The 25,754-nt window shown below is 42.3% G+C and overlaps 1 protein-coding gene across 2 annotated transcripts in view; it reads left to right on the top strand.

The window, feature by feature from the left end:
* The first annotated feature begins 2,149 nt into the window (after positions 1–2,149).
* Positions 2,150–25,754, top strand: part of smarca1 (SWI/SNF related, matrix associated, actin dependent regulator of chromatin, subfamily a, member 1) — a 111,611-nt gene continuing 88,006 nt past the window's right edge. The window contains exons 1-2 of one of the 2 annotated variants that reach the window (XM_059976961.1): positions 2,150–2,346; positions 19,901–19,951. In XM_059976961.1, the coding sequence (XP_059832944.1) occupies positions 2,296–2,346; positions 19,901–19,951 (102 nt within the window). In that variant the 5' untranslated portion in view covers positions 2,150–2,295. The remainder of the gene's footprint in view (positions 2,347–19,900; positions 19,952–25,754) is intronic. The other variant, XM_059976962.1, reaches the window with a different exon arrangement.

The raw sequence follows: 25,754 nt of genomic DNA, 5'->3' as shown, positions 1-25,754 counted from the left end.
ATCTTATAGAAGTTCAACATAACATACCATCTTCTGAACTCAATACATTGTTTTATGAATGCCAATGTGCCATGCCAAAAGCTCTCTTTACAAACCTATCCACCTGTGATGCCACATTCAATGAATTATATACCTATGTTCTCGGATCCCTTTGTTCTACCACACTCCTCAGTGACCTACTGTTCACTGTGTAAGGCCTACCCTGGTTGGTCCTACTGAAGTGCAAAACCTTGCAATTATCTGCATTAAATCCCATCTGCCATTTTTTAGCCTGTTTTTCTAGCAGATCCTGATCCCTCTGCAAGCTATGACAGCCTTCCTCATTGTCCACTACACCCCCAATCTTGGTGTCATCTGCAAATCTGCTGATCCAGTTAGCCACATTATCATTCACATCATTGATATAGATGACAAACAACAAAGGACTCAGCACCAATCTCTGCCGCACACCACTAGTCATAGGCCTCCATTCAGAGAGACAGCCCTCCACTATCACTCTCTGGCTTCTCCCACAAAGTCATTGTCTAATCCAATTTACTACCTCATCCTGAATGCCAAGCAACTAAATCTTCTTGATCAGCCTCCCACATGGGATCTTGTCAAATGCCTTACTAAAGTCCATGTAGACAACATTCACTGCCCTGTCTTCATCAACTTTCTTGATAACTTCCTCGAAAAACTGTATAAGATTGGTTTGACGTACTACCATGCATGAAGCCATGTTGACTATCCTTAATCAGTCCATGTCTATCCAAATACTTATATAACTGGTCCCTTAGAATACTTTCCAATAACTTTCCCACAATTGACATCAGACTCACCAGCCTATAATTCCCTGGTTTCTATCTAGAGTCTTTCTTAAACAGCAGAACAACATTGGCTATCTTCTAATTCTCTGGTACCCTTCCTGTCGATAAGAATAATTTCACTATCTCAGCTGGGGCCCAGCAATTTTTGCATTTGCCTCCTGTAGGGTCCAAGAGAACACCTTGTCAGGTCCTGGAGATTTACCCACCCTGATTTACCTCAGGGTAGCAATCACATCCAACTCTGTAATCTGAACAGAGTACATGAAGCTGATGCTGCTTTGATGCAAAGATGCAAGGAATGTATTTAAGATCTCCAAATATTTTCTCCATTTGTATCAGAAATGATTAGTTTTGCTGTATGTCATCTTCAGTTGCTCAGGTTTACTATCACCACTGGGCCTTTTCCATAGCTTAACATTTAACAGCTTTTACATGAGACCATCACAGAATTAGTCCATTCGGCCAATTGTGTATGCTCTGCCATTCCATCATTGCAGATATATTTTCCATCTCAACCCCATTCTCCTGCCTATTCCGCAATAACTTTGAAGCCCTGACTAACCAAGAACCTATCAACCTCCACTTAAATGTACTTAATGACATGGCCTCCATAGCAGTCTGTGGCAATGAATTCACACTACCATCGGGCTAAAGAAATTACTCCTCATCTCTGTTCTAAATAGGCATCCCTCTGTGCCCTCTAATCCTAGACTCACCCACTATAGGAAACATCGTCCTCACATCCACTCTATCTGGAACTTTGCTTGTATTCTCTTTCATTAACTGCTGTAACTTCACAAGTTTTATGTTCCTTTGTTCATGCTGTCCCTAACCTTGTCATTTACTTACCAGCTAGATAACTTCGTTAACAGCTATTGCCCCCACAACAACACTGACATCACAATACCGTATCAGAGATACGCTTCTCCTCCCTCCCATAATCGGCAACTGAAAACGAACTTCACACACAAAATGCTGGATGAACTCGCAGGCCAGGCAGCAAAGATGGAAAAAGAGTACTTTTCCTTTGGTGCTGCCTGGCCTGCCGAGTTCCTTCAGCACTTTGTGTGCGTTGCTTGGACTTCCAGCATCTTGCAGATTTCCTCTTGCTTTTAAAACGAACTTGTTTTCTCCCTTTCCCAGTTCTGGTGATTGTTTGCCTTTCCCTTTGTTGCTACAACTGCCAGCCTTTTTCTGCTTTATTAAAAGCGTCTGCAGAGTTTTACTTCAATAAGCCATTGTCCTGCCCCCAACAAGCGAGGCTAAAGTGACAGATGCGCCTGATCATACGCATGGGGCAACATGTCACGGAGTGGCAGAGGTGCGTCTGCTGAGTGATTGGCGGAGTGGTGACAAATCTCGCGATAGCTTTTTGACAACACGGCGAGGAGAGTATTTTTAAAATAACAGTAGAATGGTAATCGGTGCGTGAATAAAACCCCTAGCGTTACATGGTGGGGCTTTTCCTGCGCCAGGGGAAGCGACGATGTGTGAGGACGAGAGAGCCGGCACCTCGGGGCAGCCCGATAAGGTGGGGGTGAGTGTGCAAGCGGGGCCGTTCATGGTGCCGGCTGATGCCGGGACGCGGCGGACCTCGGCCCCGGGGAAGGGCGTGACATGTTTCTCCGCCGCCGCTCGTCATTTCGCGCCGAGCACTGCGTGCGTCGGGGTGGGGGGTGTTGGTTGTGTTGGCGGCGGGAGAGGTCCGGGGGACAGTTCGCGGCCCTCTGGGCCCTGTCTCTGCGCCGCCTGCGGTGGCGGAGGAGGACGGTTGTCCAAGCGCCGGCCACAAAGCTGCATTGTGTGACGTTTGTACTGGGGGCGGTGATAGACAGCAGGCTGAACACCTCTCCAGAAAAAAATGGTTTCTTCACTTTACCCAGATCTGCATTTTTATGAGAGAAATCATACGAGAAATATAAAATCTGTGAAGGATGCAAATAAGTATAGATGATTCCATACAATCACGAAGTTTTGATTTCCCCCTGCGGGGCAATTATTTATGGACAGTGGGGAAGGAAGATACGATAGAAGGTGCTCTCAGATAGACACAGAATGGCGGGGTTTGAACCATATGTAAGCCGAAGGGAATAGTTGTTAGAGTAATTAGTTTGGTTCATCGTAGGCCTGTTCCTTTGCCGGAGAATGTTGATCACATGCTCTTATTTTTTGTTTTCACATGTAAGTGTTTCTGAAGCTCCCTTCTCTAGTTTCCTAGGACTCTTGTCAATAAAGGACGAGAGTTTATTGTCAGTGATCTCTTACTCTTTTTATGAAAACATAAATCTGTCTCTATATTTCTTGTGTATTTACTCCCCTGCTGCCTTTCTCCTTTTTCAGTTCCTTGGCCTTTTCGTGCTTTTTCAGTGATTCATGTCCTCAGGCTGACAACTCGTTGTGGTTGTACTTTAAGTCACACTTTTAATCTGATAAGGAGTTTTTAAATTTATGCGGTTGCCATCTTTATATCACATTTCAGTCAATCCTTAAGGGATACATTGTTATTAACACTTGTGAATTATTTCTTCAACTATTTGAATTGGTTACCAACTGTTGTATCTTTCAACTGATACTTGTTGATCAAGTACTGTACACTGGAGCCTCTTTTTTTTCCCTCTGACCTATAAATGGTTTCATCCCCCTGAGATTCTCAGATCCTTACTCAACAGCCAGCATATTTATGTATTACAAGACCTTCAGGTGTCAATGCTCTTTTAATTCTCTCAGAAATGCCTGACTGTCACACAGCAAACCTATTCCCAACTTCAATGATCACTGTGCCAAGACTCACTATAAAAACACATTTCCACATTAGGTTTATAAGATTGACTACTACTGCAATATTTTTCTCTATTTTTGCAGTACTTATTTAAATAAAATTTCTTTTTCTTATGTACTTATTGTAATTTATACTTTTTATTATTATGTATTGAATATACTGCTGCTACAAAACAGTAAATTTCATGACATATGCCAGTGATATTAAACCTGATTCTGATACATCAAGTGATCTAATCATCATTTGGCCATATCAAGTCAAGTCACTTTTTATTATCATTTCGACTATGTACAGTACATAGTAAAAATGAGACATTTTTCAGGACCATGGTGTTACATGACACAGTACAAAAACTAGACTGAAGTACGTAAAAAACAACACAGAGAAAAAAGAAACTACACTAGACTACAGACCTACCCAGGACTGCATAAAATGCACAAGACAGTGCAGGCATTACAATAAATAATAAACAGGGCAATAGGGCTGTAAATATGTTGAGTTTATTGGATGGAGGTCACAAATAGTAAGGAAAATAAGACTTATGAGTAATTTGTTTGAGGGGGAGGGCCTTTGAGTGAAACATTGAAGGCCTCTACAAAAGTACAGCAGGAACTAGAGAAGGGGAATGGAATGTTGGCCCCAATTTCAAGGGGGTGGAGTGTAAAATTAGTAAAACTTAATGCAGCTGCAAAGACACCAATGAGATCACATCAGAATCGGGCTGAATGTCACTGGCATATGTCATGAAACATACTGTTACATGACAACAGTACCTTGTACATAATAAAAATACTGCAAATTACAGTAAGGAGTATATATAGTTAAAAGTTTAGTGCAAAAAGAGAAAAAACAAAGTAGATAAGTTCATGGATTCAATGACCATTCAGGAATCTGATGACAGAGGGAAAGAAGCTACTCCTGAATCATTGAGTGTGTTCCTTCAGTTTCCTGTACCTCCTCCCTGATGTTAGCAAGGAGAAGAGGGCATGTCCCGAATGATGGGGGTCCTTAATGATGGATGCTGCCCTTTTGAAGCATCGTACCTTGAAGATGCCCTGGATACGGGGGGAGGCTAGTGCCCATGATGATATTTGACTGAGTTAGCAACTTCCTGCAACTGATTTCGATCCTATGCAGTGACCCCCACCCCCCAGACAGCACTGAGGCATATTAGACATTGATGCAGCCGGTTAGAACGTTGTTCATGGTACATTTATAGAAATTTGTGAAAGTCTTTGGTGACGTACCAAGTCTCTAAAACTTCCAATAAAATATAGCTGATGTCATGCCTTCTTTGTAATAGCATAGATATGTTGGGCCCAGGATAGATCTTTAGAGATGTTGGCACCCAGGAACTTGAACTTGCTCACCCTTTCCACTTCTGATCCCTCACTGAGGGTTGGTATGTGTTCCCTAATCTTGCCCTTTCTGATGTCCACAATGACTTCTTTGGTCATTCTGACATTGGGTGCGAGGTAGTTGCTGCAGCATCACTCAACCAGCTGATCTGTCCACTCCTGTATGTCTTTTTGTCACCATATGAAATTCTGCCAACAACAACTGTGTCATCGGTGAATTTATAGATGGCGTTTGAGCTGTGCCTATCTACACAGTCACAGATATAGAGAGAGTAGAGCAGTGGGCTAAGCACACATCCTTGAAGTGCACCAGTGTCAATTATGGTGAGGCGGGGTTGTTTTTCTGATCATATGGACTGTGGTCTTCTGGTGAGAAAGACAAGGATCTAGTTACAGAGGGAAGTACAGAGGCTCAGGTTTTGTAGCATTTTGATCAGAGCTATAGGAATAATTGTGTTAAATGCTGAGCTGTAGTCTTGTAATGCCCTACATTTCAGTTAGTTCTTTGATAACATCGTGTTCCGAAGAAGCTTCACACTGTATAAGATCCCATGCTAAAAGCAATTGTGTCAGTAGGGAAGAGGGGGTTAATGGTTAGAAAGATACAGGCTTACAGTAAGTTATTTTTCCCATAAGATTTTCAAAAATAAATGTTTTGTTTTATAAGCTACGTTTGTTGCAAGCTAAAAATACTGAAGGATGTATATTACATTGTTTAAAAAAATCCTTGCATTGTGTCAAAGAAAGCCATTACTTTCAATTTCTAATGGCTTTCTGCCATTAAATTTACAGCCTCTGTTCTTAAGAGACAAAGGTGTTTGATTACTGCAGAGAGGTTACATGCAAACAGATTTTTTTCCCTAATAGTTTTTTCTTGCTTGTTAGTTTCCAAACAAGTGGTTCTCTATTCCCAATCAAATTCAGATTATTCCAGATTTGTCCTGTGGAATACAAACAGTGTTCCTAATTCATTAACTGCTTTATACAATCAGTGACCACTTTATTAGGTACCCCTGCTCATTAATACAAATATCTAATCAGCCAATTATGTGGCAGCAACTCAATGCATAATAGCATGCAAACATGATCAAGAGGTTTAGTTGTTGTTTGAACCAAACATCAGAATGGGGAAGAAATGTGACCTACATGACTTTCACTGTGGAATGATTGTTGATGCCAGACAGGGTGGTTTGAGTATCTCAGAAACTGCTGGTCTCCTGGGATTTTGGAGAATGGTGCAAGAAACGAAAAAATAATCCAGTGAGCGGCAGTTCTGTGCGTGATAACATCTTGTTAATGAGAGGTCAGAGGAGAATGGCCCAACTGGTTCACACTGACAGGAAAGCGACAGTAATTCAATACAGGAGGTGCCTAATAAAGTGGGCAGTGAACGCATATCCATTTTGCTGTAGGGAACTGTGCTATAGCAGAACTATAAACAATTTTAATTTTCCTATTTAAGATATTACTTCCTTGGAGGCAATTCAGAGAAGGATGCTCTGGATTATGAAGTTATTATCCAACAACTGGTTTGGATTCTGTTAGTTGGAGTACTAAAGAAGGCTGGTGATCACTTTGGGGCTAGACAGGGTAACTGCTGAGTGGATGTTTCATAGAACCTGGCATATTACAGCACAGTCCACAATGCTGTGCTAACTTTTTAACCTACTCTATCATTAATCTTTCTCTCCCACTTAGCTCTCCATTTTACTTTCATCCATGTGCCTATGAATTCCTTAAAATTCTCTGATGTACCTGCCTGCACCACTACCCCTGGCAGTGCATTGGCAATCATCCAGGCACCCACACTCTGTAAAAAAAAAACAAAAAAAATACACCTCTTAACTTGACATCTCCGTATGCTTTTGTCCTATCACCATAAAATTAAAATCATACCCCCCCACCATATTTTATCATACCCCCCCCCCCCACCATATTTTCCATTTCTATTGGAAAAAGTGTATGGCTGTCCACTCTATCTGTGCCTCCTTTCTTGTACAATTTTATCAATTCATGTCTCATCCTCCTTTGCTCCAAATAGAAAAGCCTAGCTCACTTAACCTTTCCCCAGAAGACATGCTGCCTAATCTAGGCAGCATCATTGTATATCTCCTCTGCACCTTCTCAAACACTTCCACATCCATCCTTTAATGAGGGGTCCAGAACTGAACACAATATTCCAAGTGTGGTCTAATTAAGATTTTATAGAGCTGCCTTGGGGCTCTTGAACTCACTCTTCCTGACTAATGAAGGCCAACACACTTTGCGCCTTCTTAACAACCCCATCAACTTGTACAGCAACTTAAGGGATCTATGGATATGGGCCTCAAGATCCCTCTGTTGCTCAACAATGCTAAGAATCCTATTATTACCTCTATTTTCTGCCTACAAATTTGATCTTCCAAAGTGAATCACTTCATGCTTTTCTGGGTTGAACTCCATCTGCTACTTCTCAGCCCAGCTCTGCATCCTGTTAATATCTTGTTGTAATCTACGGCAACATTCTACACTATGCATAACTCCACCAACCTGTGTGTCATCTGCAAACCTCTTCACCTGCCCTCATTCAGGTTATTTATAAAAATCACAAATAGCAGTGGTGCCACAACAGATCCCTGTGGAGCACCACTAGTCACTGACCACTAGTCACTGACCACCCTCTGTTTTCTATGGGCAAGCTGAATGGAATCCACACAGCCAACTTTCCTTGGATCCCATGCCTCCTGACTTTCTGCTTGAGCTCACTATGGGGAGCCTTACTAAAATCCATATACACAACATCTACTGCTCAATTCTTCATTAATGTGCTTTGTCACATCCTCAGTGTCACATCCTATGTGGCAGCAACTCAATGCATAATAGCATGCAAACATGATCAAGAGGTTCAGTTGTTGTTTGGACCAAACATCAGAATGGGGAAGAAATGTGACCTACATGACTTTCACTGTGGAATGATTGTTGATGCCAGACAGGGTGGTTTGAGTATCTCAGAAACTCAGAAAATTCAGTTAGGCTCATGAGGCATGACCTGCCTTTCATAACATCATTATGACTATCCCTAATCAGACTTGGTTTCTCCAAATGCTCATAAATTTTGTCTCGTTTGATGGTATACATGTATATAGTTAAATAGCAATAAACTTGACTTTCCAATAATTTCCTAATAATAAAGTAAGGATAATTCATCTATAGTTCCCAAGGTTATTCCTGTTTCCTTTCTTGAATAAAGGAATAATATTTGCCATCCTACTCTTGTTCCTGATGCCTTTTGCATTACAATAGACAAACTTCAACCCATCTCACTGACTACAACTGCCTATCCTTACTCACAGTTTCTCTGATAAATGCCCCACCCTCTGATTTATCACTCTGGTTCCCATACTCCTGACAAACTAGTTGAAACCCTGCCCATCAATTCTAGCAAATCTGCCTGCAAGGATATTTGTCCACCTCAAGTTTAGGTGTAACTCCATAATACCATAAGATATCAGAGCAGAATGAGGCCACTTGGCCCATTCAAGTCTGCTCTGCCAGTTCATCATGGCTGATCCAATTTGTCTCTTAGCTCCAATCTCTTACCTTCTCCCCGTATCCCTTCATGTCCTGATCAATCAAGAATCTGACTTAAATATACATAAATACTTGGCATTCATGGCTGCCTGTGATGCAGAATTCCATAGATTCACCACCTAAAGAAATTCCTGCTCATCTCCATTCTAAAAGGATGCCCCTCTATTCTGAGTCGGTGACCTATGGTTTTAGACACTCCCACCAGAGGAAACGTTCTCTCCACGTCCACTCTATCATGGCCTTCCACCATTTAATAGATTTCAATAAGGTCACCCTTCATTTTCTAAATTCCAGTGGATACAGGCCCAGAGCCATCATATGACAAGCTATTCAGTCCTGGAATCATTTTTGTGAAACTCTTTTGAACCCTCTCCAGTTTCAGCACATCCTTTCTAAGATAAGAAACCCAAAGCTGCTTACAATACTCTGTGAAGTCTCACCAGTGCTTTATACAGTCTCAGAATAACATTATTCCTTTTATATTCAAGTCTACTTGAAATGAATGCTAACATTACATTTGCCTTCCTCACCACAGACTCAACTTGCAAATTAACCGTGGGGAAATCCTGCACAAGGACTCCAAAGCCCCTTTGCACCTGAGGTTTTTTTTTGTATTTTCTCTCCATTTAGAAAATAGTCAATCTTTTCATTTAACTGGGTGTCAGACCAGCAGAGAAAGAAGAATCTGTTGGAGTCTGGTGGTACCAAAACTAAAGATGTTTATTAGTAAACTACACAATACAGTATCAAACATGCAAATATACATATAAAACAAGTTAGTAGTAATAAACCTAAAAGTGTAGGAATAATAATAAGCAATAATAAACAAGCTCTATCGATGTCTGGGGTAAATGAATTGTCATAGAAAAGTATGAAGTTCAGTTCATAAATGCTGAGGTAGTTTATGGTTGTGTTGAAATCGTTGGAGAGAGAGAGAGAGAGAGAGAGAGAGCGAGCAAGATGTAACAGCTACAGCAGGCAAACCTTCTGTTGCTTTCTTAATCCGTCGTATTGTTGTGGTCATTCAGTTATGAACCCAATGTCCTTCTGCTAGACCGTTCTCTTGTGGTGGACTCGTCACTCTGGCATGAGTGGACACGCACACAAGTCCCCACCGGCCCTGCTGTAACACTGTGAGCTTTACTGACCGATCTCCTGGTTCGGTCTCTGAAGCCCCCCACCTTTCTGTGGGTTCACAACACTCAGTCAGTGACCACTGGTGTGTCTGAGGGGTGTCTCTCCAGACCTGTCTTTTATCCCCACTCACGGGGTCTCAGCTATCTATCAACTCTGAATGACCATGTCCATCAAATCAGGCCACTCCTGCTATCTCCTGAGGAATGTTAACAAGCAAAGTAAACTCCTTGTAGTGGAGGGTAAATTATCTAGGAAGAGTCAGAATACAGTAAATCAACAGTTTCTCTCTCCCTCTTATTTGTAGCAGATGTTCATGCCTGTGTTTCATCTCTCTCTCTCATGAGCAGCATGGCAACCACAATAGTTTGTAGTTCTCAGGAGGGGGGTTGGGAATGGTTAACTCTGCACCCCATTGTCCGTCAGGTCTGTTCATCATCAAAGTGCATGCCCATACATTTCCTTACACTGTATTCCATCTGCCATTTCTTGTGCATTTTCCCAATCTGTCTAAGTCCTCTGTAACCTCTCTACTTCCTGAAAACTACCTTCTTCTCCACCTATCTTCATGTCGTCTATAAACTTTGCAACATAGCTATCAACTCGATCATCCAAATCATTGACATATAAGGTAAAAAGAATAGGTCCCATCACAGACCTCTGTGGAACATCACTGGCCACCAGCAGCCAGCCAGAAAAGGCTCCCTTTATTCCCACTCTTTGCCTCTGCCAATCAGCCACTGTTTTATCCATGCTCGAATCTTTCCTGTAATGCCATGGGCCTTTAGCTTGTTAAGCAGCCTCATATGCGGCACCTTGTCAAAGGCCTTTTGTAAGTCCAAGTACATAACATCAACCAATTCTCCATTGTCTATCCTACTTGTTGTTTCTTCAAAGAATTCCAACAGATTTGTCAAGCAAGATTTTCCTTGAAACCATGCTGAATACGGCCTACTTTGTCATGTACCTTCAAGTTCCCTGAGACCTTATCTGTAATAATCGACTCCAACATTTTCTTAACCACTGAGATCAGACTAACTGGCCTGAAGTTTCCTTTCTTCTGTCTCTCTCTCTTCTTGAAGAGTCAAGTAACATTTGCAATTTTCCAGTCTTCTGGCACTATTCCAAAATTTAGTGTTTCTTGAAAGATCATTATTAATGCCTCCACGATCTCTTCAGCTACCTCTTTCAGAACTATGGGGAGTATACCAGCTGGTCCAAGTGACTTATCTATCTATGGTTATGGTAATTTCATTCACTTCATGACCCTGATACCTGGAACTTCCATCATATCGCTTGTGTTTTCCATCATGAAGGCTGATGAAAAATGCTTATTCAGTTAGTCTGCCATTTTGTTGTCCCCCATTACTATCTCTCCAACATAGTTTTCCAGCAGTCCTATATCCATTCTCGTCTCTCTTTTACACTTTATGTATCTGAAGAAACTTTTGGTATCTCCTTTAATATTATTGGCTAGCTAACTTTCATAGTCCAACTTTACCTTCTTACTAACTCTTTTAGTTGCCTTCTGTTGGTTTTTAAAAGCTTCACAATCCTCTTAACTTCCCAATAATTTTTTCTCTTATTATATGCCCTTTCTTTGGCTTTTATGTTGGCTTCAATTTCTCTTGTTAGCCACAGTCATGTCATCTTTCCTTTAGAAAACTTCTTCCTCTTTGTGATGTACATATCCTGTCCCTTCTGCATTGCTTCCAGAAATTCCACTCATTGCTGCTTTGCCATCATTCCTTCCAGAGTTTTTTTCCAACTCATCCTTTTTGTACAGGTCATATTTTCTCCAGAAGATATGCCAATGATCCACAAATCTGAAACCCTGCCCCCCGCTTCAATTCCTCAGCCACACATTCCTCTGCCAGATCATCATATTCTTGTTTCATTGTTGAGTGGTACAGGCAGCCATCCAGAGATTGCTATTATTGAGATCCTGTTTTTCAGTTTCCTACCTAGTACCCCATACTAGATTGTACCTCATACAATCTCTTCTCCCTCCTGCCGTCTGGGAAAAGGCTCCGAAGCATTCGGGCTCTCACAACCAGACTATGTAACAGTTTCTTCTCCCAAGCTATCAGACTCCTCAATACACGAAGCCTAGACTGACACCTTGCCCTACTGTCCTGTTTATTATTTATTGTAATGCCTGCACTGTTTTTGTCCACTTTATGCAGTCCAGTGTAGGTCTGTGGTCTAGTGTAGCTTTCGCTGTGTTTTTTTTAAATTACGTAGTTCAGTCTAGTTTTTTGTACTGTGTCATGTAACACCATGGTCCTGAAAAACGTTGTCTCATTTTTACTATGCACTGTACCAGCAGTTATGGTTGAAATGACAATAAAAGTTGTCTTGACTTAGTTCCCTATATTTTCACTTCGGGACATTATCCCTTCCCCTATCTATGTCGCTGGGACAAATATGTACCATGATGTCTGGCTGCTCACCCTTCCCCTTTAGAATGCTGTGGACCCAGTCTGAGACATTCCTGACCCTGGCACCTGGAAGGCAACATACAATCCGAGAGTCTTTTTCACATCTACAAAATGCTCTGTCTGTTCCTCTAACTAATAGCACAAATGACTTGTGGCGAGGGTTGCATGCCATCGCAGACTTCAGAACCAAATGTGGTGTCGCCAACATTGTGGCCTCTCTCCCAGATGAGCTCAATTGCTTTTATTCTTGGTTTGATGCTAACTGAGTCTCTGAGGAAAGCCACCACTACATCCTGCAGCCTGGTCATCTCTGAGGCTGAGGTATGCAGATGTTTCCCACGAGCGGACAGTTGCAAGACTGCAGGACTGGACGGCATCCCAGCGCGAGTACTCAAGATATGCGTAGCACAACTGGCAAGTGTATTTACAGTTCACCTACCGACACAACCAATCAACAGGTGACACAATAGCCACTGCTCTACATACTGTCCTTACACATCTGGAGAAGAAAGATGCTTATGTGAGAATGCTGTTCTTTGATTACAATTCAGTATTCAACACCATAAATCCACCCAGGCTTGACAGGAAACTCAGAGACCTTATCCTTGACCCTGCCTTATGTAGCTGGATCCTGGACTTCCTGTCAGGTTGCCGCAGGTGGTAAGAGCGGGCTCCCATCACCTCCACCCCTCTGACTCTCACTACAGGAGCCCCTTGGAGCTGTGTACTAAGTCTCCTCGTTTACCTGTATACCCATGACTGCGTTGCCACCCACAGCTCTAATCTGCTAATTAAATTTGTTGACCACACTACATTGATTGGCCTCACCTCCAACAATAACGAGGTGGCCTACAGGGAAGAAGTCATCTCTTTGACTTAAACAACCTCTCCCTCAGTGTCACAAAAACAAAGGAGCTGGTTGTGGATTGGAGGAGGAATGGAGATGGGCTAACCCCTATGGATGTCAATGGATCTGGGGTTGAGAGGGTAAACAGCTTTAAGTTCTTCGGCATGCTCGTCACTGAGGACCTCATGGTCTATACACACCAGCTGTGTGGTGAAAAACGCACAACAGTGCCTCTTTCACCTCAAACAGCTGAGGAAGTTTGGTATGGGCCCCAAATCCTAAGAACTTTCTACGGGGCACAATTGAGAACATCCTGACTGGCTGTATCACTGCCTGGTATGGGAACTCTTACCTCCCTTTATTGCAGGACTCTGCAGAGAGTAGTGTGGACAGCCCAGCGCATCTGTAGTTGTGAATTCCCATTATTAAGGACATTTACAAAGACAGGTGTGAGAAAAGGGCCCAAAGGATCATTGGGGACTTGAGTCACCCCAATCACTATCTATTCCCGCTGCTACCATCTGGGAAACGGTACTGCAGCATAAAAGCTAGGACCAGCAGACTCTCCTTTATACTTCCTCACGGGGTCGCAGGTGTCAATCAGGTTGGGATGATGCAATCTCTCTCTCAACCAGCCCACCTTGCCCGAGGGCTTTTCACGTGGTCTCCATGAGACAATAGTTGCTGGCATCTTATTCTGTATCCCTGGTGGGACGTGCAATTTTTCACGTTTCTCTCTCTCTCACTTCCTGGGTCTACTGACCCCCCCCCCCCCAACGGGTGCTCTTGCGATTCTCACAAAGGAGGGGGCTGGGATCATAACACCTCCCCTCTTAAAAGACGTTTTACCAGCGGTTCAAATGGAGTGGTCCACAGTCTTACAGGAGTTTTGGATCCAACACAATACACAAGTTTGTCTTTTCACAAAATACTACCGTTATACATTCAAGTCAGTATCTAAATAGTAAACGATTACTGTCCCCTTCTTTCATATCTTAACATTGCGAACCGTACATCAGACTTCAATTCAATAACCACCTATTTAATTTTTTTTTCTAAGCAACAAAACTAAGGAGGTGTGACCTTAGCTTAGGTGCATTTACAAAAGTTTACGCGAATACTAATCGTTTCAGTCATTTAACTTAACCGGCAGGTCTCCAAAGGGCTGTCTTTATTATTCACAGGCTTTGGCGCAAACCCATTCAACCTGCCTGGCTGTCTAACAATGGCATCTCCATTAACCGTTGCCTCTTTTCCGGCGAGCCCCCCCCCGTGGGGAACTTGAGTAGTTTTGCGTGGTGAACTCCCGCCCGCCCCGCTCATCGGGGTTATTTTATCAACACCATGCCCCAGACTTAGACCATTTCCACCCAACTCTTTGATTTTACCCAGGTGGCTGTCCCTTTTATCAGTCCCCTTCAGGCTATTGGTGTTTGATTCGAACTCTTCGCTCAAGTAGCATGTCGAAGGCAGACTTTTCACACCCCATCCTGGCATAACAATAGAGTGGGGGGCCCCGCTATTCCCCGGCTCACTCTGTGAGCGATCTGCCAGGTTTAAGATTTCTTCCTTCGATTTGGAAACTACAGACTTTTCGTTTCCTTCGCTGACAATCCTCACCCCCCCATTCTTAACTTCGGCGTTAACTTTGAACCCACCTTCGAGTACAAACACCGGGGAACTCACACTTCCCCCGGTTACCAAGGTTAACCCTTTTCCCACTGAACCAAGTCTATCTGACCCACAAGGACGGCCGCCCCATTCCACTGGATCAGATACCTCAGACTTCTTCTGAGCTCCGTTACCAGGTTCAGCACCTCGTGCATCCTCATCTCGGACACACTCAAACGGGACATTGGCCTCTTCCAGGCTTTCAACACCCGTACCTTTTTCAAATTCTAACTTCCCCTGATCCTCCCAGTTACTCTCTGGGCAGCTCCCACCTGGCAAAGACGCAACCCTGCGAGCTGAAACAACCTCCTCGGCCCTTTCAGCAGACCCCTTCGAGGCAAGGGTATCCTTTCCATCTAGGACTGCCCTCCTCTCATTATTTAGAACACCTTTAGAACTCTCTTCTTCAAACAACTCTGCCAAACCAGACAGATCATCCATGTCCAACTCTGGACCTTTTAACAGCTTTATCTGTTTCTCATCGTTATTTCCTACCTTTAGGATCTTTCTCTTCGCTAAAGGCAAATCTATCTCATTTCCCTTACGCCCTTTCACTTTACTACTCTTCGTCTTACCACCCTCTAAACCCGCAAGGCACAGGGTCAGCAAAGACGTCTCAGCCAAATCAAAACTGGCCAGATTTAAACTGCTCTCGTTCACAGCTCTCTCTCTCGACAGGCTGCGAGTGACTGCGCCGGCGAGATGGTCCTTGGGAGCTAGGGACGGGGCCACCATACTCGCTGGTCACCAGGTCGGCAGCATGGCTGACCAAACCTTACCCCCTGCTAAGTCGTTTCCCAGCAGGATGTCCACGTCAGCTCTCGGGAATTCTGAGGGCACCCCTATTTCAACTGATCCATACACCAGCTCACAATCTAGAATGACCTTATATAAGGGCACCATTTCTATCCGTTTATTTATTCCTTCCACCTTTACCATGCCCGTTTCTCGACCAAATTCTAGTACCTTACGGCTAACCAGGGATAGTTCAGTGCCCGTATCTCTCCAGATTCGTACGGGAACTGGTGTGTCTCCCTCCGTCACAGACACGGTTCCGTGTGACAGACAACTCCCAGAGCCTTGTAGTACTCTGTCTACCCTCGGCTCTCTGGTCGATTTGCTGATTACCACGGCACACCTGATAGGGACTGCGGCTTTCCCTCTTCCTACCTCCTTCCTCGGAGAAAAGCATCGAGATGCAATGTGCCCCTCCTTTCCACAATTAAAACAGGTCAAACCCGGAACCCTCTGGCCGTCTTGCCTTTCCTCCTCAACCTTACCGCTAGCTCCCGGTGGGACCTCTGCCTCACTCGTCGGACTTTCTCGATCGTTCCCACGGTCTCTCTGGGGACCTTTATTTGAGGGAGTCTTTGTCTTGCGGGTTAGGGCATATTCGTCCGCCAACCTGGCAACTTCTGAAATGGACTTATCCGGCTTCTCATTCAAATACACCCGGATCTCCTCCAGAACACCTTTTAAATTCCTCAATCAAAAACAACTCCCTGAGACGCCCAAAATCCTCGCCCACTCTTTCCGCGGTGCACCAACGGTCCAAGAGCACCCTCTTCTCATGGGCTAGTTTGGTATACGTTTGATTCCACCCCTTCCTTAAATTTCTAAACTTTTGTCTATAGGCCTCAGGTACCAATTCGTAAGTCCGGAGAATGACCTTTTTTTTACCTCATCATAATTCTCCACTTCTCCCTCCCCCAGGGACAACGCCGCATATGCTCGTTGGGCTTTCCCCTTTAACACACTTTGTAACAACGCCACCCACTGCTCTTTTGGCCACTTCTGATTTACTGCCACCTTTTCAAAAAGCAAGAAATAACTATCGACATCTGTCTCCTCGAATGGGGGCACCAATCTCAACTCCCTACTAACATTAAACCGCTCTGCTTGGTCTAACCCTTGATCTCTTCGTTCGTTCTTCATCTTCTCAATTTCCTGGTCATGTTGTCTCTGTTTCTCTTTCTCTTCTGCTTCTAGCTTCTTTAGGTTAATTTCATACTGCCTTTGCCTTTCCCTCTCTCTCTCTCTTGCCTTTCCCTCTCTCTCTCTCTCTCTCTCTCTCTCTCTCTCTCAGCCGCTTCCAGCTCTTTTAACTTAATTTCATGTTCCAACTTCAATTTCTCCACCTCTAACTGAACCTTCCCACTTGATGGTATCTCTTCAGGGATATCTCCCAATACCTCAGCTTCAAACACCTTCTTCCCAATGTAATACTGGGTTATGGCCCTTCGTACCTTCCGCTTTTTCATGGACGACTTCACTTCTGTGAGGTTCAACCCCTTCGCCAGATTTAACAAGTCTGATTTGGTGGCCGCCTCCACCGTCGGGTTTTCCATAAATTCCCCCATGTCCATCTTTGCTGGTTTCCGGTCTGGCTACCCGCGTAACCAGATTCAAGTTTTTTTTTGATTTACAAGCCCGATTCACTGGCCTCCCAATTTGGTGTCAAATCCCGGACGAGCCCCCAATTGTTACGTATCCCGTAACTGGATAACTTACCAGCAAAGATAGAGAGGTCTGTTGAAGTCTGTTGTCACTGTTTTCAAACGTTTTTATTTATAAAGGGACACAAAAGTAGGGTTAATACATACATTCAGATAGTGCACATCATCAACATTCAATCTAAAGCATGGGTATAGTAATAATCATCATTAAGAAGTCAGCTCTGCTGGTGTCTAGGGGTTAATAGATTGTCCGTTGGAAATATAAAAGTCACTCTGAAAGTCTGCAGGCCTCAGCCCTTTGAAAATCGCTGGGTTTTGCGTGGGGCAACCGAGAGAGAGAGATTGGGGGGAGAAGAGAAAGAACTTGCCGAGTCTTGATGAATCTTCCGTGAAATCGGGGGAGCGTTGGTTTCCTCTCCCCGATGTTAGTTAAAAGCGGTTTTCTGTGATTCCAGCCACAAATTCCAATCCCGGAATCTAATGCACGTGGCTTCCTTCAGAATCACTTCCCGCTGCTGCGGGATCACTCTCTTGTGTCTTCTGGGTGCGTCTGAGGGGCTGTCCCCCTGAGACTCTCCTTTATACTTCCTCACGGGGTCGCAGGTGTCAATCAGGTTGGGATGATGCAATCTCTCTCTCAACTAGCCCACCTTGCCCGAGGGCTTTTCACGTGGTCTCCATGAGACAATAGTTGCTGGCATCTTATTCTGTATCCCTGGTGGGACGTGCAATTTTTCACGTTTTTCTCTCTCTCACTTCCTGGGTCTACTGACCCCCCCCCCCCCCCTCAACGGGTGTTCTTGTGATTCTCACAAAGGAGGGGGCTGGGATCATAACCTGTGAAAACAGGTTACTAATGTAGGTCTTTTATAAAAGTGAAGCGGCATAAAGCGGACATTCGTAAAGTGGGGGACACCTGTACATTTATTATCAAAATGCTTATATGTCACCCTGAGATTCATTTTCTTGTCAGCCTACACAGTAAATCCAAGAAACATAAGTCAAGTCAAGTCAACTTTTATTGTCATTTTAACCATAACTGTTGGTACAGTGCATAGTAAAAATGAGACAATGTTTTTCAGGACCACGGTGTTACATGACACAGTACAAAAAACTAGACTGAACTACATAATAAAATTAATAGAATTAATGAAAGACGACTCCCAAAAGGATGAACAAACACTGAATGTGCGCAGGACAACCAACTGCAGATATGAAAGAGAATAATAATAATAATAATAATAATAATAAATAAGCAATAAATATTGAGAACATTGGGTGAAGAGTCCTTGTAAAAAAGACCATAGGTTGTGGGAACAGTTCAGTAAGGTGTTGAGTGAAGTGAACTCCTCTGGTGATTTACAACTGACCTGGGGAAGAATTTTTTCACTGACTTTATGGAACTTTGCAACTTTGGTACATAAGTGCAATGGGTACACAAGAAGGATAGTGCAAAGCTGGCTCTTATTTCAAGGCTGTAGAGTATAACAGCAGGAAAGTTGATGCAACAATGAAGGCACCAATGAGGTCACATGTAGTGAGCAGGTAGTTCTGTTATAGTGTTCGTCATTGGGTAAACTTCAGGCTCAGATAGATGAGTAGGAAATTGAGGATTATAGAGAAAGGACAGTATTGTGGATGTGAAAATGTCACATCAGAAATTATCCTATTGAATGGGAGAGCAGGCAGGAGAATCTAAGTAACCTACCCCTGCTCTTATGGTCTGGTCTTATTCTCCCATCATAAATACTTGGCAAACTAGCACAGTCCCAATCATTTCTGGGAAATAGTGAGAAAGTATCCTTTACCAACTACAGGTGGCCCCCGTTTTTTGAAAGTTTGCTTTACGACAGCTTGCTGTTACGAAAGACCTACATTAGTACGTGTTTTCGCTAACCAAAGAGAATTTTTGCTTTTACGGAAAAAAGACGCCCGCTTTATATGTGTGTTTACCCTGAAAAAGACTACCATGACCGTGAAGCCTTGTGCGGGCAGTTGTGTGCGCATGCGTGTACGTGTGTACGCATGTACATATGTATGCATGTACGTGCCGATTTTTTTTCTCCTGATTGATTTTGGCTTGCTGTCTTCCCGATTTTGATAAGTGAAACTAGACCATACATACAATATTTCTACTTAATATAGGCTGTATACTTATCATATTATTCCTGCTTTTACTATATGTTAGTGTTATCTTAGGTTTTATGTGCTATTTGGTATGATTGGTAGGTTGTTTTTTTGGGTTTGGGAACGCTCAAAAATTTTTCCCATATAAATTAATGGTAATTGCTTCTTCGCTTCACGACATTTTGGCTTACAAACGGTTTTATAGGAATGCTCTACCTTCGGATAGTGGGGGAAACGTGTACCAGGAATATCCTCATGAACATACCCTGATTTTGTAAGTTTTGTCTGAAAAAGTAATCCACACGGTTGAAGTATTTAGAGCAATCAGCACCACCCCTGAGCAGTGTACAACTCCACTGTATGTTTGTTTATTTAGAGATACAGCTCAGTCAGGGGCCTTCCCAGCCCAACGTACCTACACTGCCTAGTTGCACCCATGTGATTAACTAATCTAGTAACCCATATGTCTTTGGAATGTATGAGGAAACTGCAGGAAACCCCCGTGCCCTCTGGGAGAATGTACAAACTCCTTACGTTAACAGTGGGAGTTGAATCTGGGTCGTTGGCACTGTAAAGCATTACGACATCCGCCGTGCTACAGTGCTGTCTCATACTGAGGAATTTTAAACCAAACATTCTTTTGGATTGTTGTATAATGTTAATATTATTATAGTTCTGAAATAATAAAATTCTGATGTTTTACTGCAGCTCTATGTTCAGACCAGCCCTGGACCAAAACAAGAACTTTCAAATACACAGGTACATTGTCAGAATCTGTTCTGAGACTATATGTGTTCTGATTTATACAAATATGTTAGTTTTTTACTTTTGTTTGATCTGTGGATGCCCAAGTTTTATCTGAAGTTGTGATCTTTGAAAGAAATTTAGCTCTGATTTTGGTCTACTTTTTTGCTCCCAGGTTTTGACTGCAGAGGAAATTTAGTTTAAGAAATTTTTTTTCTTTTCCTTCTTCCCATTTTTTCAGGGTCAATTTTTATAAATGCCAATTATTTTGAGTCCCTTATAATCAGGGATCCACAAGCAATGATAAGAAACAACAAATTGAATATACCTAATTGTTGCGGATTCTAAAATATTTTCCAAAATTTGTTGACTGCACTTGCTAATGTTTTATGTTCAGGCTGCTGTTACTTTCTTTGTCTTAGGGTCATTTGGGAGATTCTTAGATAGGCATAAAGGTGAAAGAAAAATGGAGGGCTATTTGGGAGGAAAGGGTTAGATTGATCTTGGAGTAAGTTAAAAGATCAGTACAACATTATGGGCCAGAAGGCTTGACCTGAGCTTACTGTTCTGTGTTCTTAAGCAATTTACTTTGGATTTTAATTCCCTTAGATTCAGTATTTATATTTTGCTTTTATTAACTTTTATTAATGAATGTAACATCAGATATATAAAGTAAATAGATTTTTTTGGTGAATAGTTATGTTTGATTTAAACATAAAAATAACAACTTTCAAGTTGAACAATGCATCAGCGTTTCTACTTCCCATTATAAATCGGAAGTAATATACACAAACACAATTATCTGGGCATGTGACACTTTAGCTACGGTTTCCTTAAAGCCTTGATGTTTCTTCTATCTTCATGGTTTTTCTCTTAGAGAATTACACAATTGTTATGTATTTTCAATAACCAGCATGTGGTTGACCATGAGCAAATATGAGAAAAGTAATTCATACTTATGATAGTTTTCATAGATGTAATAACTCTTTATTTCATGTCAATATCACAACTCAAATTATCTCCTGAATCCCCATTTTATTGCAGTGATATGATATCTCAGAGATGAGTTTGATATACAAATAGCTTGAAAACATTAACACTCAAAGGTGAAGCACCTTCACTCTGTCTACCATAAAGGTGGATTTTCTCAGTGGCTGCCCATTTTAATTCTACTTCCCATTCTGACATTTTGGTCCATGGCCTCCTCCACTGCCACAGTGAAGCCATTGTCAGGTTGGAGGAGCAAAACCTCATATTCTGTCTTAGTAGCCTTCATCCTGATGACATGAACATTGATTTCTTTAACTTCTGGTAATTTTCCCTGCCCTTTTCTCTTTTTCCATTCCCCATTCTGGCTCCCCTCGTACTGATTCTCCTCTCCTCACTTATCCATCATCTTCCTCTGGTGCCCCTCCTCCTTTCTCGCTTGGTCTACTCTTTCCTCTTATCAGATTTTAATCTTTTACTTCTTCCATCTATTACCTCCCAGCTTTTCACTTAATTCCCCCCTCGCTTATCCTCACCTGGCTTCACATATCATCCAGCTTCTACTTCTTTCCCTTTCCCCATCTTGTTATTCTGGCTTCTTCCCTCTTCCTTTCCAGTCCTGATGAAGGGTCTCAACCTGAAGTGTCGACTGTTTATTCCTCTCTATAGATACTGCCTGACATGCTGAGTTTCTCCAGCATTTTATGTGTGTTACTCTGTATTTTTTAGCATCTGCAGAATTGCTTATGATGAATACACCACTTGCACCATTTTGCTGAAATTCTAATGACACCATTTTAGTCCTTTGTGAGTAGTAATTAACTATTTCTGAAAAGGAGGTTATAACTTATCCAGGTAGTAAAGTGGGTAGTACAAATTTCATATAGCAGCAGTGTTTTGCTGCCTTTTTAAAGAATATAATGGGATCAACAAAGTACAAAGGAGTGTACTCTGTTTCTGCATTCTTCTTGCTGGGTTGAGTAGGACAAAGGTTTCATCTTTCCTTGTTTCCCCTTCACCTGAAGACCCCATGTCTGAGTGAAGAAATTTATCATTTTGGAGGTTCACATAATTTTCTGTAATTATAATCCATTGACTGTGTTACCGCAGCATAGAAATTATGTCAGGTATATTTAATATTTGGAGATCACATTTTTTAGTTTCTTGTACAGGATGTTTATGAGTGATGTGGCATCTCATAATCCCTCATAATTAAGAATATTGCTTTGGATACTGTTGTGGGGCATGACTTCCCTGGGGAATGTAACGGAGACATTACAAAGTGTTATATCTCAATGCAAGGACCATAAGAAATAAGGTGGATGATCTTGTTGCACATTGTCCAGTTTGATATTGTGGCCATCACTGAATCATGGCTGAAGGATAGTTCTGGTTGGGAGCTAAATTTGCAAGGTTACATGTATCAGAGGGATAGGTAGGTAGACAGAGGGGTTGGTGTGGCTCTGCTGGTAAAGAATGGCATCAAATCAGTAGAAAGACGTGATATAGGAATGGAAAATGTTGAATCTTGTGGATTGTGTTAAGAAACTGCAAGAGTGAAAGGACCCTGATGACAGTTATATACAGGCCTCCCAACAGTAGCTGGGATGTGGACCACAGATTACAACTGGAAAAGGTGTGTCAAAAGGTCAATGTTATTATAGTCATGGGAGATATTATAGTCAGGTCAATTGGGAAAATCAGGTTGGAAATGGATCCCATGAGAGTGAGTTTGTTGAATGCCTATGAGAGCAGTTTTTAGAGCAGTTTGTTGTTAAGCCTACTAGGGGATCTGCTATACTTGATTGGATGTTATGTTATGAATTGGAGGTGATTAGGGAGCTTAAGATAAAAGAACCCTTGGACAGTGATCACAATATGATTGAGTTCAACTTGAAATTTGATAAGGAGAAAGTAAAATCTGATGTACCAGTGGAGTAAAGGAAATTGCAGTGGTATGAGAGAAGAGTTGGGCAATGTAAGTTAGAAGGAGCTGCTGGCAGGGATGACAGCAGAGCAGCAATGGTGTGAGATCTGGGAAAAATAAAGAAGATGCAGGATAGATGTATTCCAAAAGCAATGATAAACTCAAACAGCACCATTGTACAACTGTGACTTTCAAGGAGGTCAAAGCTAATGTAAAAGCAAAATAGAGGGCATACAACAAAGCAAAAATTAGTAGGAAGATAGAGGATTGGGAAGCTTTTAAAAACCCTAAAAGAAACATTAGGAGTGAAAAGATGAAATGTGAAAGCAAGCAAGTAAGCAAACAATATCAAATTGGATAGTAAAAGTTTTTTCAAGTATTTAAAACATACTTGGACTTCAGTAAGGCCTTTGACAAGGTTCCGCACAGAAGGTTAGTTAGGAAGGTTCAATCGTTAAGTATTAATATTGAAGTAGTAAAATGGATTCAACAGTGGCTGGATGGCAGATGCCAGAGAGTAGTGGTGGATAACTGTTTGTCAGTTTGGAGGCTGGTGTCTAGTGGTGTGCCTCAGAGATCTGTGTTGGGTCCAATGTTGTTTGTCATATACATTAATGATCTGGATGATGGGGTGGTAAATTGGATTAGTAAGTATTCAGATGATACTAAGATAGGTGGTGCTGTGGATAATGAAGTAGGTTTTCAAAGCTTGCAGAGAGATTTAGGCCAGCTAGAAGAGTGGGCTGAACGATGGCAGATGGAGTTCAATGCTGATAAGTGTGAGGTGCTACATTTTGGTAGGAATAGTCCAAATAGGACATACATTGTAAATGGTAGGGCATTGAAGAATGCAGTAGAACAGAGTGATCTAGGAATAATGATGCATAGTTCCCTGAAGGTGGAATCTCATGTGGATAGGGTGGTGAAGAAAGCTTTTGGTATGCTGGCCTTTATAAATCAGAGCATTGAGTATAGGAGTTGGGATGTAATGTTAAAATTGTACAAGGCATTGGTAAGGCTGAATTTGGAGTATTGCGTACAGTTCTGGTCACCGAATTATAGGAAAGATATCAACAAAATAGAGAGAGTACAGAGAAGATTTACTAGAATGTTACCTGGGTTTCAGCAACTAAGTTACAGGGAAAGGCTGAACAAGTTAGGTCTTTATTCTTTGGAGCGGAGAAGGTTGAGGGGGGACTTGATAGAGGTATTTAAAATAATGAGGGGGATAGATAGAGTTGACATGGATAGGCTTTTTCCATTGAGAGTGGGGGAGATTCAAACAAAAAGACATGATTTGAGGGTTGGGGGGCAAAATATTAAGGGTAACACGGGGGGGGGGAATTTCTTTACTCAGAGAGTGGTAGCTGTGTGGAACGAACTTCCAATAGAAGTGGTAGAGTCAGGTTTGGTATTGTCATTTAGAGTAAAATTAGATAGGTATATGGGCAGGAAAGGAATGGAGGGTTATGGGCTGAGTGCGGGCCAGTGGAACTAGGTGAGTGTAAGCGTCGGCATGGACTAGAAGGGCCGAGACGGCCTGTTTCTGTGCTTTAATTGTTATATGGTTATAACATAAAAGGGAGATGAGAATGGATATAGGACCACTAGAAAATGAGGCCATAGAAATAATAACGGGGCCAAAGAGATGGCAGAAGAACTAAATGAGTATTTTGCACCAGTCTTCACTGTGAAAGACACTAGCAGTATGCCAGATGTTGAAGGGTGTGAGGGAAGAGAAGTGAGTGCAGTTAATTTTACAAGGGAGAAGGTGCTTAGAAAGCTGAAAGTCCTAAAGGGAACATAAGTCACCTGGACCAGATGAACTTCATCCTAGGGTTCTGAAAGAGGTAGCGTTAGAGATTGTGTTGACATAAGAAATGATCTTTCAGAAATCTTTGGACTCTGGCATGGTACCAGAGGACTGGAAAATTCCAATGTCACTTCACTCTTTAAGAAAGGAAGAAGGCAGCAGAAAGGAAATTGTACACCAGTTAGCTTGACCTCAGTGGTTGGGAAGATGTTATAGAGTCAGTTGTTAAGGATGAGGTGATGGAGTACTTGTTGATATGGGACAAGAAATACAAAGTCAGCATGGTTTCCTTTAGGGGAAATCCTGCCTGACGAACCTGTTGGCATTCCTTGATGAGATTACAATTAGGACAGATAAAGTGATGCGGTAGATGTTGTATACATGAGGCTGCTTACTGAGTTAAGAGCCCATTGTGTATACAGGAATGTTATTGGCATGGTTAGAACATTGTCTGATTGTTAGGAGGCAGCTACTGAGAATAAAAGGATCATTTTTCAGTTTGCTGCCAGTGATTAGTGGTGTTCAACAGGGGTCAGTATTTGGACCATTTCTTTTTATGTTGTGTGTTGTGAACAGTTCCTCATCTAAGAAAAAGTGTACTGGCATTGGGGAGGGTTCACAAGGATGATTCCAGGAATGATAGGGTTATCATACAAGGAATATTTTATAGCTCTGCCTCTGTACTTGCTAGAACTTAGAAGGATGGTGCAGAATCTCAATGAAACCTTTCGAAGGGTCTAGTCAGAGTGGATATGAAAAGGATTTTTCCATGATGTGGGAGACTAGGACAAGAGGGCACAGCCTCAGGATAGAGGGGCGTCCATTTAAAACAGAGATGCAGAGAAATTTCTTTAGCCAAAGGGTGGTGAATTTGTGGAACTTATTACCACAGGTAACTCTGAAGGCCCAGTCGTTGGGTGTATTTAAGGCAGAGCTTGATAGTTTATTGATCAGTCACAGCATCAAAGAATATGGGCAGAAGGTCATGGAGTGGGACTGAGCAGGGGAAAGAAGGATCTGCCACGATTGAATGGTGGAGCAAACTCGATGGGCCAAGTGGCCTAATTCTGCTCCTGTATGGTCTTGTGATG

Source organism: Hypanus sabinus, chromosome 8 (genome assembly GCF_030144855.1).
Source record: "Hypanus sabinus isolate sHypSab1 chromosome 8, sHypSab1.hap1, whole genome shotgun sequence".
NCBI lineage: Eukaryota > Metazoa > Chordata > Chondrichthyes > Myliobatiformes > Dasyatidae > Hypanus > Hypanus sabinus.
This window is presented reverse-complemented; position numbering and strand designations above follow the sequence as displayed.